This window comes from Atractosteus spatula, chromosome 3, assembly GCF_055471065.1.
Source record: "Atractosteus spatula isolate fAtrSpa1 chromosome 3, fAtrSpa1.hap1, whole genome shotgun sequence".
Taxonomy (NCBI): Eukaryota; Metazoa; Chordata; class Actinopteri; order Semionotiformes; family Lepisosteidae; genus Atractosteus; species Atractosteus spatula.
In genome coordinates, this window is record NC_142708.1 from 24,633,872 (window position 1) to 24,653,034 (window position 19,163).

General features: G+C 36.1%; 1 protein-coding gene across 1 annotated transcript in view; it reads left to right on the forward strand.

The window, feature by feature from the left end:
- megf10 (multiple EGF-like-domains 10) overlaps positions 1 to 18,760 on the forward strand; it is a 76,475-nt gene extending 57,715 nt beyond the window's left edge. Inside the window, exons 11-24 of the mRNA XM_088912298.1 lie at positions 11 to 174; positions 2,258 to 2,360; positions 4,791 to 4,937; positions 5,558 to 5,692; positions 5,941 to 6,069; positions 7,576 to 7,704; positions 8,323 to 8,451; positions 9,247 to 9,375; positions 10,720 to 10,956; positions 11,517 to 11,644; positions 11,732 to 11,858; positions 12,536 to 12,580; positions 13,351 to 13,557; positions 14,655 to 18,760. Of these exons, the coding sequence (XP_088768424.1) occupies positions 11 to 174; positions 2,258 to 2,360; positions 4,791 to 4,937; positions 5,558 to 5,692; positions 5,941 to 6,069; positions 7,576 to 7,704; positions 8,323 to 8,451; positions 9,247 to 9,375; positions 10,720 to 10,956; positions 11,517 to 11,644; positions 11,732 to 11,858; positions 12,536 to 12,580; positions 13,351 to 13,557; positions 14,655 to 14,815 (1,970 nt within the window). The 3' untranslated portion in view covers positions 14,816 to 18,760. The remainder of the gene's footprint in view (positions 1 to 10; positions 175 to 2,257; positions 2,361 to 4,790; positions 4,938 to 5,557; positions 5,693 to 5,940; positions 6,070 to 7,575; positions 7,705 to 8,322; positions 8,452 to 9,246; positions 9,376 to 10,719; positions 10,957 to 11,516; positions 11,645 to 11,731; positions 11,859 to 12,535; positions 12,581 to 13,350; positions 13,558 to 14,654) is intronic.
- Positions 18,761 to 19,163: the final 403 nt, after the last annotated feature.

The window sequence follows — 19,163 nt, forward strand, 5'->3', positions numbered from 1 at the left end:
GTGCCTGCAGGCTGGCATGGCGTTGATTGCTCAATAAATTGCCCGAGTGGCACCTGGGGGTTGGGCTGCAATGTGACCTGCATGTGTGCCAATGGGGGAGCCTGCAATGCCCTTAGTGGCAAGTGTACCTGTGCACCTGGATGGAGAGGACAGAAGTGTGAATTTCAGTGCCAGGTAAGGGGACTGCTAAGACATAGCAGGACATAGAATGAAAATGCTTCATTAACATTATTGAGTAATTTTTACAATAAATGCTGACATTTTAATACTACTTAATGGGTACTATTTACTAAGTAAATCGGACTTTTAGAACCATTAGTTTAAAATACTGAATTAGTATACAGTACAAAGCAAAAATAAAAGTAAAGATCAGACAGCAAGAGTACGGTCATGTTGAAGACACAATAAACAAGCTGAATCTAAATGTGTCCTAGTGACATACAGTACTATACATACAGTATCACATTTATGTCACAGGAGAAAAAATAGATAGGTCCCTTTATCTATTCTAGATGTGCATTATAATAATTCTATATGGTTTGTTAGTTTTGCTTATTGACCATGTAACAGGAGCCGATCCAGGCTCCCGCGAAGCGTAGTTCAGGACCCTACGCAGACGGTATAATCAGGAAATAAGTGGAGAAAGACATCCGGGGAGGAGATGAAGAGGATCAGGATGGGTTGACAGACAGGGGGGCGTGACTATGGTGATCCAGTGCTCTGGGGGCATGGCAATGGCAAACAGGTCCAGACAGTCCAAAAGGGGGAATCTGGGGCGCAGTCCAAAGTCCAAAACCAGGAAATCCATCCAAGACGAGATGATTAAAAAACAGGGACAGGGACATGGAACAAGGAGATTAAAAACGGAGTGATGAGGCTAGGCTCTCAGAGCCCCCTACTCAGCTTTGTCAGGATGCCTTTAGGAGGCCTATGCCTTCAAGCCGCAGATGTACAGTAGGGCAACTTGATGGTAGGCTGGCCTCCGTGCGTCTTTCTTCCAGTGCTGAGCCAGAAATAGCGAGAGCACCTGGCTTAAATAAGGAGGGACAAACAGAGGGCAGGTGCACATAATCAACTAAAATACGAAAGGGCCGGAGCGCCTTTAAGAGGAGGGATTCCAATCGTGACAGACCATATAGCAAATACAAATCCAAAACTTTTTCTAATGAAATACTGTATACAGCATATTTGTTTTCTAATTGTTCATTCTTGAACATGCATCATAGAAACTGCTTTTTGTTAAACTGTAAAGTACATTTCCCTAAATTTAATCTTAGTTGATGTGGACTGAATCACATGTCCCTACTTGGATTAGTGACAGCTAATATGGCTTTGATAATCAGTTCTGGTTAAGTACCACTCAAAAAAACATCTTCTTTCAGTTTTCACTTCCTATTATTGATGTACAAAGGCCCTTTGTGGTGATTTCCTTTTTTCCACAAAATCTCCTGCAAATGGTTTGTTAAAAAGAAAAAAAAATCTAGAGCAAACTCATACCTGGTTTTAAAATAATTATTTAAAAAATCTATGGTATAGTGATAGATATGGAGGAAAAGAGGTTAGATATCGTTGCAGTAGCTATTAAAAAGAATAGTCTGTGTTTTGCTAATTCTTCTGCTATTTGAAATTACTGCTAACCACATGTCTTAGTTTATGTATACCTGTATGTGTTCTTTTAATACTAGCAGTTAAAAATAAAGCCACAATGTAATAAATTTAATTACTAGATATATCAAGTGAGTCACTTCATTAAAGAGAGCTACTCTATTTGATCTTCCTCCTGGAAAAATGAGGTAAAATAAGATCTAATTGTCAGTGTTTAGCAGTGTGTGAAGTTCTGTAAACTGTTTAGGAGTGACACTCAATTACTGCACTTGCTCAATATCTTTCTGTGTCACTTAACAGTTAAAGTCAAAGCAAATTAATAAACTGTGGAGCAAACAGGAGTTAACATCTTGTGTTTGTTAAAGAGACAGCTGTTTTGTGTATTTTACTCCACCGAGTTGCAACAATTAAAAGTTTCAAAAACAAGTTTATATTTGATGGACACACTAACCAAAGAAATAAAAAAATAAGGTGTTTGGTGCTGTTTTTGTGAATGTAAGAAGATTGCAAATGAGAGGAGACCATTTGACCCACCATTTAACCCATCTAGCTCATTGGGTTTGAGTAGCCAGTTGATCTAAGGATCGATTATGGATCTTCTTTGTCCGATCAGCTTGATGAGGTGTGTGGAATTTTCTTTGCTCTACTCAAGGACGGGACCTATGGGATGGACTGTAATGAGCACTGTGACTGCAGTCATGCTGATGGTTGCCATCCAGTCACAGGATACTGCCGCTGCCTTGCTGGGTGGACAGGTAACAGCACTCCTCCCAAAAGCCATACTGTACATTTTATAGTATTGATCTGTGTCGTCCCCAAAACACCTGTCCCACTCAAATATTTCCTGCACTCATGTAGGTCCTTTCTAGAGATTAATCATTTACTGTATATTAAACATATTTGTTAAAGCAGAAGTACTCCAGAAGTTAAAAGTTAGCAAAAAGCACAAGAAAAATAAAAAACTCAATACATACTGTAGTGGTAGCACCTTAGGCAGCAATTACAGTTGTGGTTCTTTTTGGGTAAGTCATGCCAAGAGAGAAATGTTTTACTACTGTGGTCTTGAGAACAGGCTATGTATTGAGTGGTATATTTTTGGAACTCACATGTTCTTTGTGTTCAATGAATGATTTTCAAAGCTACCACTTTTTCCCACTGTAACTGATTAAAAGCATTTGACATCGGTGTACAAACATGATTTTCTTCCTTCCGAGAAAAATAATAAAATATTTTCACTTAATGACGTAATTAAAGGAAATTCAGTAATACTCATTCATGCTTCGTTTCAAACCATATGTTGTACTAAGAATCACAAATCAACTTTTAATAATCTCAGAAGGGAACTAATTATATCAATCTAATTTCTACACACAAAAGTATAAAACATTGCAAAATGATATGAATACATGAATGGATAGCCTTCAAAATCCAATTAAATTTTAATGTAATGATAGTTTAGTGGTCAAAAGACTGAAACACTTTTTTTGTATGGTCATAAAATTATGTGTAATTTTAACAAAAGCCTAACAAACAAGCAAATCACTGGGCTGTGATGTGTAATTTTTTATTCTATTTCCATTTTTGGTTCAAATGCTGAATGAATTGTGGCTTAGGGTACTAGGCCTCCTTGCATAATGTGCTGGACTTTAAATGCATAGGCATTTCTTCAGAGCTGCTTAACTGGAGTTTATCATGACCATTGAGCCATTGCCTAGCAACTTGCAGAACCCATCAAAGAGCTCTTTGTCCGAGATCTTGGCACAGCACTCCATCACAGTGCTCCTTATCAGCATGAAAACACCAAACAGCTGAGAAAAAGAAACTACCAATTTTTCATAGAGTGAAAAAAGATTTTATTGAATTACAGCTGATAAGTCTGAGACATTTGCCACTTGTGTGGTTGACAAAGCTCCTCCTCTTTTCTTTAAATAAGCCAAACTAATGAGCATTCTAAACAGTTACATTTCATTTTGCACTTGTCCTGATTTTCAGTCACAGCCAACATGAATCATTTAGTGGTAAAATGCAGAGACAAAGCATTCCAATCTCTGAAATGGATGTTTATTGGCAGAGAGACGTTTAGTGAGACGTTTAGTGGTTAGAGTTTAGAAGAAATGTTGTTTGCTGTGAAGTGACTGTTTTAGAGTGCCAAGTCTGTAAGCTGTACTTTTTAACATCTGTGTAAAGGTCTAATGAAGTTTCAGGACTGTTTATTTCGGTGGATTCTTTCCTCATTGAAGGACAAATAAGTTTCCTTTTAAGAATGAATTTTATCATCTAATAACATTTATAGTCAATTTTTATTATAATTCTTAGAATGATTTTAATACAGCACGTTTAACTGGTATTTGAGTATACAATGGATATTCTGTAATATTGTAAAATTCCTCTCCTTACAAAATGTGCAATGTAATGTGCATCATACAGCTTGCAGTAAACTCCCCAAAAGGACCAAACTGTTAAAACCCCAAAGAGAGGTGGCATCAAATCTTCAGCGTGAATTTGCATGAATATTATTTCTTCGTATTTTGAAGTTTAATTTATTGAATTTTGATTAAATTTGGACTGGTGGCCACTGACTGCAGTGAATGTATTCAGAATGTACTCTAAGACAGAGGAAAGCCTAGGGCTTACATATTATGAGATAACAAAATAAAATAATCCTGGAATAAAATTGAGAGTAGTCAAGTGCATATGGCTGATAATCTCTCAATAGTGAACCAGCACAACTTTCTACTCCGCATATATTTCTCAGTGATTGATTTCTGTGAAAAGGGCAAACAGATGAAAAGCTCTGTTGACATTTGAAGTCTATGAAATATTATTAGTATAGCTATTTATATTAATGTCAAATTGTGTGCTTTGTATTGGCATTCAGATTTAAGACATTCATGTGAAAACATAATTTATTTCACAATAGACATAAAAACAAACTGACATAGACTGTCAGACATTCTAGATTAGAATATTAATATCAAGATCTGTGAGTGACTTATCCACTATCAGCATCTGACCATAGTGAAGCCTGGAGAGTGAAACAGTAATGAATTATAGCATTTAAAACAAATGCAACACATCATTATGCTCTTTCTACTTGTCATTTTGTGCAATAAAGGGGTTCATTTAGCTGGATGATTGCTTTAACTCTCTCAGTGTGTAAAATAATTTACATCAATAATTCACAGGAATTCACTGTGACAGTGTGTGTGCGGAGGGACGCTGGGGGCCAAACTGTTCTCTCTCCTGCAATTGTAAAAACGGCGCATCCTGCTCCCCTGATGAAGGCACGTGTGAGTGTGCACCAGGATACAGAGGAACCACGTGCCAGACGAGTGAGTGTCTCATATCTCTGTGTCTCTTTAAAGCGAGGTGTGTCTGAGTAGATCACAGCAGGTGACATGAAACAACATCAAATGCAGAATTTTATTACCAAAGACATTTGACCCATGGCATTTATACTTTTTTTTCTCTCGCTCTCTCTCTATTGGATCATGTTCCTAAACACATGATTGATAGCACTGTACTATCAATGTCAGGCATAGAATTCCCTATAGAAAACATCTGTCAAACTGCACTGTAGTTTTTTTATTTTTTAAATCAAGGGCATTTAAAAATTGACAACAGGAGGCACTTCTCTACCTAAAAGGTTGTGGGCATATGGAACAAAATAACGAGCTAAGCTAGTGGAGCCAATATTCTAGTTTCTTTCAATAAATGGCTGGATGACTTCCTTAGATAAATTAACTACTACTAAATGGGCTAATTAGACTGAATGACTTTCTCCCATTTCTAACCTTTCTTAACATTCTTATGTTCTGTGCTTAAGTGCCTTTTTTTGCTAGAGGCCATTATTTTTTTGCAGTACAATTTAGGATATTTGTAAATATTCTAAAGAATATGTTAAAGTCTGAGTATTCACCTGCACATTTGAATCTCGCATTTGTTCTTACAGTTTGTTCACCAGGCTTCTTTGGGCATCGCTGTAGCCAAATCTGCCCACAGTGCGTGCACAGCAATGGACCCTGCCACCACATGACTGGACAGTGTGACTGCTTGCCCGGGTTCAAAGGAGCCCTCTGCAATGAAGGTAAGATTATTGCATTTTACCTTAGGCATTGAATTGTTTTATTCTGAAATAGAAATGATGGGGCAAAACATTTGCTATTTGATAAATAGCAACATTTTATCAAATAGCTTGGTGCCATATGTCATGTGTACATATTGGCTATTGAAATAAGGAGCATGTTCAGAAGCCGATATGTGCACGTGAAATCTGACTACAAAGATTGTTTTTCACAGATATTTTTGAAGCACAATTGTTGATGTTTTTTGCAGTATGCCCCAGCGGTAGATATGGAAAGAAGTGTGCAGAAATTTGCACCTGCACCAACAACGGGACCTGTAACCCCATTGATGGGTCCTGTCAGTGTTACCCTGGGTGGATTGGCAGTGATTGCTCTCAACGTAAGTCTTAATACTATCTGCACTTTGTTTGTGTACACCTACAATAACTATAGGAAGATCCCTATAGGGAAACTAATACTCAGATGTATGCCCACATCTGAGTGTAACATGTCTCTGAATGGCTACATACAGTTAGGATCCTTAAAAATTACACTTTTGTGCAAAATAAGGTTATACTGAATGGACAAAAAAGAATGAGATTAATTTAGATTAAATTAAATTTAATCTACATTCTAGCAAGTTAGAAAGTAGATAATACAAACTCCATGAAAATAACATCCCAAGAATTGAATCTAGGGTCACAGCACTGTGAAGCAGCAATGCTTATCAATGCCACCCTCAAAAGCAGAATTTAGTTGAATTTTCTTCTTATATACTCAATTCAAATCTGGTTTATTACTGTACTGTCAGATGAGTCACCGAAGTTCAATTTGTACATCTTCAGAAACAGGTTTGTCAAACTGAATGCTTCTTATCACACTACATTGCAAAACTCAAACATGGAATGTAATTTTGAGCCAGTGGAAAAGAGATTTATACCTGATGGCCAGTAAGCTTGAAGGAGTGGTGAAAGGTTCCTCTAAGTGCCCATTCTTCACCATTTGTTGGAGACTATTTCAATTATTTGAATGTAATTTAGCATTTTTATTTTTTTAATATTGGACACAAAACTTCTTAATATTTGAAGTCAAGTCAGTGTTTTGAAAATCAGTCTGATCATAATTTGTGTTTGTCTGCCATCTGCTGGTACTTTAGGTAGTCTCTTATTTTTGTATTGAGTGTCCTTTAGAATGAGTCACAGTGGAACAAAGAATATAGTTTTGCCTGGAAAAAACGTTTGCAAAATTGGAAGGCTTTTATAATTTTTATAATTTCCTGTACACCAGAAAGGATTGGAAATATTTTTTATGGATAACATGTCAAGGAACAGTAATATTTGTGAACTGCATTGTCATGTAACTAACATTTACCAATGTGAACTGATATGACAGTTATTAAGAACATACTGTAGCAACATTTTCAAATGTGAGGGATCTAACCCTGTAGTTCTTTGTGTAGAAATACACATAGTTTCAACATGTGTCCTCAGGTGTGTTTCATTGTTGTTTCTGAAGAAATCTGTTAAGTTGATTTAGTCAATCCCTTTAAGGATTTTGGACACTTTAATCTGATCCCCTCATACTCTTCTCTGTTCAAGATTAAAAATGTTCAGTTCCTTGATTGACAAAGACTTTACCTCTAGTAGGTGCTTTGACAAATTGGGTAAGAATTCAGTCATTAAACATGTCTGTCTTTTCAGTTTTTGCTGCTGTGATTTCAATTGGTTTTTCCTAACCTGTGTGAAGGAATTTGAAATCTCCCATGAAAATTACCACTTTACGTATACATCTCTGATTTCATATACTGTCAAATTGCATTATAATTGATGTGATTGATGTTATTGGTTTAGGTTTAGTGTTGAAGATTATCCAAGATTTTTAAATAGGTCGTCCATTGTTTTTATAGCCTGTCCACCTGGACAGTGGGGGCCAAACTGTATTCACACTTGCAACTGCCATAACGGAGCTTTCTGCAGTGCCTATGATGGAGAATGCAAGTGTACACCTGGCTGGACTGGCCTCTACTGCACACAGCGTGAGTTCACATGAAATTCTTGCCTACAACCTTGGCTTTCACTCCAGTATATTTTCAGAAACTTCATCTGGATTGAAACCTACTGTATCATTCATTTTTAACTCGGGTATTGACATAAAACACAGACTAGACAGGAGAGTTAGAGGTTGCATTCCAATGTACTGTATGTATTTCATGTCCTGTGTGATTTAGCATACAGACACTTGGGACTAACAGCAGGAATGATTCAGAGCTTTGTACAATGCCCTTTAAAAAATTAACAGTGAAATGTCTTATTTATTTGGTTAATTTGGTCAATAATAAGGCTATGCTTTGAAAATTAAGTTAAATGTTAAAATTAGCCACAAAAGTAATAAGTTTCTTTCCATAAAAGTAATCCAATATAATACTATCAATACTATGCGTGTTTCTTCTTTTATATAGAATCTGATTCAGAACAATCTCTTGTAATACAATTCCCTTTGAAAAAGGTGGTAATGACTATTTTTAATGATTGTTTGACTATTTGATGATTTTCTAGGCTATGGTATTTTGCAGGTTAAAGGTGATTGCTAATTAAAGTATATGTTTAATTAAAGTGTCTGTTTAAAGAAATAAATGTAACGACATGTCTCGTAGGCTGCCCCCTGGGTTACTATGGGAAGGAATGTTCTCTGGTATGTCAGTGCCAGAACGGAGCAGACTGTGATCACATATCAGGACAGTGCACCTGCCGCACTGGGTTCATGGGCAAGCACTGTGAGCAAAGTGAGTATAGAGGAGATCACAGCTATCAAAGGCTAGCAGCATGTGGTTAAATTTCATTATTTACAAGTCTTCTTTGGTTTTCCTTCTGTTCATACATTACCTACAGGAGGTCAAGCTTTCCATTGAGTTAAGAATATGAAAGAGATATTAAAAAATACAGAAAGAAAATAAAAAACAGAAGCCACAAGGGTGGCACTGGTGCATAGTGGTTAGTATTGCTACAGTACCTTGCAGCACTGGGGACTTGTTTTCAATTCCCAGAGTGCTACCTGTGTGAAGTTTGTACTGTATGTTCTCCCTGTGTTCATGTGGGTTTCCCCCACAGTCCAAAGACATACTGTACTGGTAGGTTAATTGACTTCTGGGAAAAATTGGCCTTGGTGTGGTTTTGTGTATGTTTGTGTACTGTTCCATCCAGGGTGTACCCTGCCTTGCATCAGTTGCTTGCTTGATTAGTATCCCCCACAACCTCGTATTGGATAAAGCAATTGGAAAATGGATGGATAGAAAGAAGCCACAATGCAGTGCTTAAAGGAGGCTAAAATGATTAAACGTTCCCTCACTATGGAATGATTCTGCTTGACTGGATGTTATTGGTTTGAATCAAGGTTGTTTCTTTCAACGCTTGAAGCTAGGAGAACATGTTGAGAGTGCAGTAACAGAATGTTGGTAGAAGCAGGTCTTGGGCAATCCAGAGTTATCTTATTGCTGGGCAAACATCTATGGGAATATTTCACTGAGTAAACATAACAATATTGCCTATGTTCTTTATACCTTGATTCCTATTCCTAACAGAATGCCCCCCTGGAACCTACGGCTACGGCTGTAGGCAGGTGTGTGACTGCCTGAACAACTCTACCTGTGACCACATCACAGGAACCTGCTACTGCAGCCCAGGCTGGAAGGGAGCAAGATGTGACCAAGGTGTGACATTCCAGACATTGTGTCACCTAAATTAATTATGTAGTCTGAAGATAAATTGGAGGATGATGTATTTTTATACAGTATATAAAATTACAAATGGTTCCTCTAACCCTTCACTTAATACTATATATTTGGTGTACAAGCTTGTTGAATGTCAGTGTGACAGACCCTACAATCAAACAACATCTCAAGGGATCTGTACATAAACAAACATATGGCTAAGAAGTAAAGTTCAACAGGCTTTATTGCAGGCCTTTTCAGGACACACTAAAGAAACAATCATAGTTAGCCCAGTACACAACCTTATATAGCAAACAAAAAGCCTAATTGCAGTACATCTATGTGATCATGTGTATTTTTAAATCCTTCACCTGTTAACCAATAATTAAGTCAGTCACCTCTGGTGTGACTACTTACTGTACAAGTAATTACAATCCATATAGTGTATACTGGCCTCTAGTAGCGGGTAAATACACCACATTACTACAGCAAGATTAAAGAGAAGCTTTTATGTTTAACACATTTGCAACCTCTTTCAATTGGCCAGAGAAAAAACAATTCCTGTTAATGAAACTGAAATTAGGCAAAATTAGTGACAGAACAATCAGAAGATCTTGTGCAAATAATTGTTGGGTGTGTTGCAGGTCTTATCATGTTGAAACTCCTCAACATCATTTTGCACAACAATAACTGGACTGCCAGAGAAAGTAACTTTGGTTACAGAAGGAGTGAACGTGTTTTTTTGATCTTATAAGTAAAGTTAAAGTATAAGCTTCCTGATAGCTGACGCATTGTCCAGTGATGACAGGAGAGCAGTTTGTGCAGAACTGAGCTGCCAAAGAAAATCTGATTGGTGTAAGAAGAATGATCGTGTAGGATGAAATTAATGCTCCAGTCAATACATGTTGTTTTTGCTATGTAAAAATTCACAAAATCATACAAACTATTTCAGTGATGGGATTGCACTTTTATTGCTACATCTTTTTAATAACATTTTCAAATCACCTGCCCAACCTATAAAATCAAACCACAGAACTAGTCATAGTCTGAGACTGTGCTGCATATACTGTACATTTTGAAATCGTTATGAAATTCAGAAACTTTGTTTAGTCACAAATATTGTGCAATCTAAATTGTAATGAATAAACATTATATTGTGACATACTGTATACAGTACATTTATAAATTGTATTTGTTATATACCTGTATACTGTATAGAAAAATATGGGATAAAAAAGTCTAATTATACATTTATATGTAAAAATACCCATTCTTCTATGACAGTATGGGACTGTCCTGATGGTATTTACATTGTGTCCTCTGCCCCGACTTCCTTCCCCACAGCTGGCGTGATCATAGTGGGAAATCTGAACAGTCTGAGCCGCACCAGCACAGCTGTCCCTTCTGACTCCTACCAGATTGGTGCCATTGCTGGCATCATTGTGCTGGTCCTCATCATCCTCTTCCTCCTGGCACTGTTCATCATCTACAGGAAGAAGCAGAAGGGAAAGGAGACGGCCATGCCTGCTGTCACATACACTCCAGCCATGAGGGCAATGAACACAGACTACACCATCACAGGTACGGCAGCTAGCACTAGTGTAGGCCTCACTGTACAATGTGTTCATATTGTACCCAGTAAGTGACCTACTAATTTCAGGTCAAACAGACAATATTAGGATGATGTGTCTATATCTTGGAATACTTTGAAAGTTTACTGCTTTGGATATAATATGATAACAAGAACAGAGCATGTGCTGTGGCTCTGATAACAGTAGTCATATACAGTGTAAGTGATTGTAGTACCTAAAAAATACAACTGAAAACTATGGTTGCTTCATCACTTAAATGAAATGCTTGACAAAAGAGAAGCAAGATAGGCAGAAATGTGAGTGTCTAGAGAACTCTTTTAGTCTTTTCTACTATACTTTTATAGTAGTAATTTAGATATAATTAACACAACATTGGCTTAGTTCTGTTTATTTTAATTTTTATATTTTAGTTTCATTTGAGGAGCTTAAGAAAGTTTTTTATTGATGGCTTAAAACAGACTCAGAGGACTTCCCATGGTATGTTGATTGAATTGTGATGCTGACTGGTCAATCTCTCCTGATTTGATTTACTTCTTGATGTGCTTTCAGAAACTCTTCCACAAGCCAATGGTGGTCATCCAAACAGCAATTACTTCTCTAATCCCAGTTACCACACACTGACCCAGTGCAGCAGTCCGCCACATGTCAACAATATGGAAAGGACAACACTTGGAAAAGTAGGTCAATCCCATGGTCTGAAATAAATTATGGAATACAACATTTGGCTTTTCTCATAAACTAATTGGTTTATGTTCTGCCAACAGCAACCAAAGAATAATCAATTGTTTGTAAATCTGAAAAACGTGGATCACAGGAAGAGACCTCCATTGATGGACTACACTGGAACCTTGCCAGCAGACTGGAAGCAAGGCGGCTGTTTTAATGAGCTAGGTGAGGACTATTTTATTTGTAGTGAAATAAAGATGTACCATATCACATGTATATTCATTCACGGAAAGACATAACTAAGTCTTTTTTGCACTGTGATGTTTGGTTCAGGGCGGCACAGTGGCACAGTGGTTGGCATTGCTTCTTCATAGATTTGGGGCCCTAGGTTGCTATCTGTGTGTAGTTTGTATGTTCTCCCCGTGTTTGTGAGGCCTTCCTCCAGGTCCTATGGTTTCCCCCACAGTACAAACACATACTGGTAGGTTAATTGGCTTCTGGAAAACAAAATGGCATTGTTGTGAGTTTGTGCATGTCTGTGTTTGAGTCTGTCTGCCCTGAAATGGACTGGTGAAATAAAGATTCCTAAAAACCATGCAGGCATGCTGGCCTTCCAATACCACGATCAAAAACCCTTTTAAGCAATCTTCTTTCTACAAGGTCTAGTAAATTAGTTCACTTCAATGGCCTCATATTACCTAATTCTGTAAGCATTAATTTCTAAGCATGTGTAGTAGCTACAGTACAGTACATTTCAATAATGCATGTTACTTACGTGTTGACCTTATGCATTTCTGCTGTTTAGAGATTTAAGGTCAGTTGATTGTAAATGGCTTTGTTGGTCTTAAGATTATTTTATGATCATAAATCATACATAACTTGTTTTTTTATAACTTTTATAGGTGCTTTTGGAGTTGATAGGGGTTACATGGGGAAATCTCTTAAAGGTGAGAGGTTTTTTAAATAAATAAATATAGTATTAGTCAACCATGTGAGAAGATAAAACTGTATAACCACAGTGCGCAACATACAAAAGTTAATTTGAATAGAACTGAAAGAATGTCTTTGGATTGCGAGATTAGATTATCTCAATCAATAAATAAATCATGTTAGTCCAGCAAAGCAATAAATTATTTTGTTTATTTTCAACTGTATATCACATATACAGTTTGTGATATATGTCAATGAATAACACATTTGAATAATTTTTCAAAAATAATCTACTGTAAATGTGTGGATTCCACAATGACTTGGAACATGTGCTTTGGTCATAGTCATGAATATGTAATATTCATATATTACATATATGTTGTTTTGCTCTATTAATGCTTTGTCTGAGTTCTGTGTTTATAGGAATATGAATCCAAACAAATATGGAACCATATTCTTATAGGTGTATTTCTCTTACCTTTCATTTAAATTAAAAAGTAAGATCTATTTGAAGACAAAGTAAGACTTCTAAAAAATGAATTAGATACCTATACTTCTGTGTAGAAAATGTCCTGAATGTATTGTTGAACAGTTTTAAAACTTTTTTTCTGTTTAAATGAACTATAAGATTTGTCTTGTCGATTTGAGACCATTTCTATTTTTTCCATTCATTGTGAGGATAAGAATTTTGAAAGGTGATTGAATGCTGTCAAATCTGTTGAGAGAAGAAGCCCATCTCTGCCTCCTGAGCTTTCTGACCTTTTATTTTGTCTTGACTTCCCCTTAGATCTCGTGAAGGGCTCAGTGTATCATTCAAGCTCCTGCTCTCTGAACAGCTCAGAAAACCCCTATGCTACAATAAAGGACCCCCCCCTGCTGATGCCAAAGAACACAGAATGTGGCTATGTGGAGATGAAGTCTCCTGCTCGCAGAGACTCGCCTTATGCAGAAATTGCAAACTCTGCTTCTACGAACAAGAATGTGTACGAAGTTGGTAAGTCTTGATTTATACTGTGATCCTTCAAAAATGTTAGGATTTCAAATTTGAAGCATCTGTTTTGTATAAGACACACTCTGTGTTTAAAAACATCAACAAGTTAATGAAAAAAACATTGTTTACCCCCAAAATGTGTCCACTGAGAAAGCCTTGGCTTTGTAAAACTATTGGCCAAAATATTTCATCCTGAATTCCAAAGTAGAGATGTTTGTATTGTAAGAGGTCGATAATTTCAGGAAACAGTAGGGAATGATTGCCATCCTTAGTCACCTGACCAACTAGTGAAAGACAGTTGGCGGGGGACAGTTAAAATCCAAAAAACAGGAGCAATATATGCAATAAAGCGACTAACTGATGAGCCTATGGATTTTTGTTTTGATTTTTTTGGTACTTTGATATCAGAGAATTTGTTGTTTGTTCGTTTGCATGGTGGTGAACAATTTAGCAGTCCAGTTGTCTTTTTAGAGATGATAAAAAAGTGTAGTTAAGGCTCAAAGAAGAGCTAAGGTTTTCTTTGTGTTTGTTTCCCTCACTGTAGAGTAAGAGCAATGTTTGTTTTTATTGCCTTATGGCTGTTTCACCAAGACTCACCTACACAACTTGATCAGTGCTACAGCACTTCACCACAGGTGTGCCACAGAATGTTGTAGAAATCACAATAATGAGAAAAACTAAAATGTTCTATAATTAATTAAATAATTACGTTTCATAAAAGTGCTACTTTACAAAACAATTTAAATGACTTAGTTCTCTTCATGGTTAGTTAACAGTTGATTAGTTCTAATTAACTTTGAAAATATATCATTAATCAATACATTAGAGATGGATTCCATGCCAAGAGATAAAAAGAAGGAAGAAAAACACTACCTACTGACAGTGAGGCCTTCTTCAGGGGTGGTCAATACAGACTAATTAATTTTACTAACCAAACTAAAGGTGGTAGTCAATGATTTTCATTTTGGGAGTTCCAATACTTCTGTCTGCAAATCAAAAAAGATTTAATTTGTTTAATAATACTTCTTTGTTAAGTTTGGATTGTCCTTTACAGAATCAAAAGGAATACATGTCTAAAAATGTGTCTTTTTTGTTCTCAGAGCCAACTGTCAGTGTCGTCCATGGACCAGGCAACAACAACAATGGGCCTTTCAGTCAAGACCCATATGACCTTCCAAAGAACAGCCACATTCCCTGCCACTATGACCTGCTCCCACAACGAGACAGCCCTCCCTCCCCTCACAAGGAGCTCAGCGAATGAGCCTGTTAGAACCGGTGCTCATGGACAATTGTACAGGCACAGAGATCCACAGGTTCAGTGGGTCTGTTGAGGAAGCACTGTGATTCACTGGCCTTCCTGCATTGCCTGCTTGCTGGCAGCGTATCTTTTCCATTGAGTTTCACTGTTATTATTATTTTTTATTAAGGTTAATATTTTTGTTTATTCTTATCACTATAATTATTCTCCATTTTGCTTTTCTGAAAAGAAATCAATTATATCTTGTCTCCAAGACACAGTTATTCTTTAAGATCTATTTTTTTATTTTAGTCTCCAAGACACAATTCAAAAGGATTCCACACCTTTAAGCCTTTTATTTTTGAAATCACTATTCTGCTTCTGAATTATGTCATAAACAATAATAGAAGAACAAACATCTGTACAGAAATGTGATATCTTCTAGTAGTGTCAATGTACAGTATACTTGCAAAAGTTTTCAACCCCATCCAATGATTTTGTTGAATTACAAATAACGTATACATATTTTTTTATTAATGAATATTTTTAAACAAATCTTGAATACTTGAATGGTGGACTTCCGTAAGTATAATAAATTAATTGTGAGGAAAAACTGCAAATAAAAATCAAGGACTAAAATAGGCTGATTGCATAAGTGTTCATCATCCTTAGTCAATGTTTGGATGAAATACAATACTTTGGACACCAATTACAGAAGCAAGACTTTTTGGATAAGTCTCTACCAGCATTGCACACTGCGATGGTAAAATTAATGCCCATTCTTAGTAAACTTCCTCAAGATTCTGCCAAGTTGGTTGGGTATTGTTTATGGACAAAAAAGTCTTGTCCACTATTTTCTATTCACTTTGTTAGGAAATCAGGACTACTCAAGCACATTCACTTTTCTCTGGTTAAGCCATTCCTGTGTAGATTTGGCCTAGTGCTTTGGGCAATTGTCCTGATTAAAGGTGAATTTCTGTCCCAATTTTATATCTTTAGAAGACTAAGTCAGATTTTCCTCTAAAATTGACCCGTACTTTGATCCATCAATTTTCCCAGTCCTTACTGATGAGAAGCAGCCCCATAATATACTGTCACTTCCTTGCCTGACAGGAGGGATGGTGTTGACATGATGATGCTCTGTTGGGTTTTCAACTCACATACTGTAAATGTAGTACTTTCTAATTAAACCAAAGAGTTCCAGTTTTGTCTCATCTGATCATAACCATTTGTCACATGCTTGCAGTACATGTAAATTAAATATTACATGTTGTAAACTACATGGGGAACTTGTGATGGGGTTTGCCACTCTCATACAGACCAGCTTGGTCAGCTGACCATGATATTGTCAATTAATGGACATTTTCTCCCATCTCAGGCATTGAACTCTGCACTTTCAAAGACACAATTGTCCTCAGAGTGGCATCACTAATTAGTTTCCTCCTTGTCTGGCTGCACTGTTTGGAGGGACAGTTTTTAGGCAGTGTCTGGTACACATTTAATGATTGACTTCATTGTGCTCACAGGATATTCAGTGTCTTTTAAACTATTATATCCTCCTGACCTGCGACTTTCTACAACTTTACCCCTGGGTTGTTTGAAAAGCTTTTTTATGGTTGAATCTTCAGCTGGCATTCACAACCTAACTAAGGATCCTTATAGAAACAGATGCATTTAATCTGAAATATGAACCATGTTTATTGCACCCAAGGGTCATTCAACTAATTGTACAATGTTAAAGTAATTTTGGACACCAGAACTAATTTAGTTTTGCCTTCAAAATAAATAGGATGAATACTTATGCAATTTACATTTTAACTTTTGATTTTTCTTTGACATTTTTGCTGACAGTTAACTTCCTACACCCATAAAGGTATTCAGTCTGAGCATTCATGTTCTGACTAAAAATATTCACTTTGAAAAAATATATATGATCACTTGTAATCTAACTCAATAGGGCATCATTGGATGGGGGTCGAATCTTTTTGTAAGGTACAGTAGATATTTGGATTTATTTAGTTTTTTTTGTGCTTCATATTTTAGATACTTCAAATCTTGTTGAACCTTGAAATCATTCCAGTCATTAATAACACATATCAACCTTATGCCTATAGAATGCTAATGTAAAATAGATTTGAATTTATTTTTATAATGATGGCATGAACATATACTACTAGACAGTAAGTAAATTAGTCTGGATTACACTGCAACTGTAAGGTTGAATACCAGTATGGGTCTTATTAATTGAAGGATAGCTATAATTAGTACTGTACAAACATTGATTTTATGCTTTAGATTAGTACAGATTTTATTTTACTCATTGTTTAATCCCATTTAGTGGGAAACGTATAACAAGGGTATGCACAGGATTAGGTGCCCTAAAGAGACTTTAGCTGATTTGTGCTATCTTATCAATAACACTTCTGCAACACTGCTATTGCCATCACATCATAATAGTAGACATCCTGCTAGCAGGATTAAAGACCTTCCCGCAGAACAGATCCAGGATACTTTTCATTATATACTGTAAGTATTTTTAGTAATTCCAATTTAGATGATAAATTATGCTTAAGCTGGTCTTTTGCATTGCAATGGAAAGTAAATGAGAAAAAAAACAATTGTATTCACATGTTACACTTTTGCTATAATCTCACTTTAATAAATATGCAGGAATATGCTTTGTTGTGCTTTTGGTTTTCATCAGTAGAGCTCACCACAGCATTTTCATTTATACTGTATGTCTTTCAGAAGTATATGTAGACGCAGTTAGTCTTAAGATCTACTGAGCCAGATTTTATAAATTTGTTGTATAAAAATGATGTACATAGCTGTAAATCACTTTACAACTCTTTCTGAAGTGATGGTTTTTGACAATTTGTAAACTGTACAGAAAACCTTGTTTCCTTGTATGTTATATTAATCAGTGCCATACGCTGAGTGCCGACAAGACATGCATTTAGGGAAGTGACAACCTTTGGACACTTTTTAAAAATTTGACAGACAGTTAAAGGTTGTTCAGACTTGTCAATAATATGTTATTTGCTGTGGAATTTGCTTTTGGTAAAGTGACTCCTGCCTGTCCATCCAACTTCCCCAAATTCCTAGTTACCCCCCAAATTAATATATATATATATTATACCTGCAAAAACGAACTATATAATAAATATACACTGATAAATAATTGGCCACATGTGAAAGTGCATATTATAGGCTATTATTAAATTATAATTATCAGTTATATTCAATTATTACATCGAGCAATATTAGATATATACAATATTAGATCGAGCTCCTTTAGCAATTAAAGTGTGATTGTCAGGTCACCATCTTTAGTGATATCTGTCCATTTTTTTAAAAAGTGTCCTTTTCAATCCCACATTCAATCTCAAGTGCATGTCTAGGCAATGGTCAAACCACACTGATATTAATAAGTTTAAACAGGCAGCAGAAGTGAGACTCTTCTGAAATACTGGGGACACTGCCTATGTTAGTGTCTGGTAATCCTCTTGTGTCAATGGTGTAAAGGCTCTTTGAGATTTTGCAGCCATTTTTGATAATTTAATTCGAAAGGTAATTTTTTGTTACTTTCTTATATGGTAGTTGAGATAAGAAAATAAATAGCAGTAAAGATGTTCTGTATTCTATTTCCATTTTAAACTTTATGTTTAAAAAATTGCAGCAAAATTTGTAAAAATTTGAAAATCATTAATCGTTCAGTTAAAGCCTGAGTTTAAACTGTACTTTGATAAAGAGGATAGAGGGAAACTGCATTTGGTTCTGTTTGGGTGTGCAGTTAGAAATGCAGAGATGAACACCTTTAAGTTTGCAAGAGTAACCTTTCTTTCCTTTGTAAAAACAGTTTGATTGCTTTCAATTTTTTCAAGCTGGATAATGTATCTATATTTGTTTTAATCAATGCTTTGATTATTTTGCTTTTTTGTTTTTTTTCAGTAAATAAAAGGAAAAACAGAGATTGCATATCATTATTTCCAAAGAAAAAACAAAGACAGTGCTATTTTCCTTGTACTACCAGTCCTACACAAACAATTTCTTCATTTATTTTACCTGTAGTTTATGTGCAAAATCTTTCCAATAAAAAAACAAAAATAAGACCTGTGGTCACATTAATCACTGCTATACAGTATCTCTTAAGCTTATATACCTGTTCATACAGTGGGGCATTTAGAGAACCTCAGCACATGGAACGATGCACCTTTCTCAAAGGTCCAACAGCAGTGTCTCACCTGAGAGTCAAGTCTACATGTGAAGATTCAAACTGCTTAACTTAGTAGGGGTATTATACATGTGCTATCTGTTATCTGATCACTGAGCAAGAGACACTGACCTGTCAATGTCCCAGTTGTTGTATTGC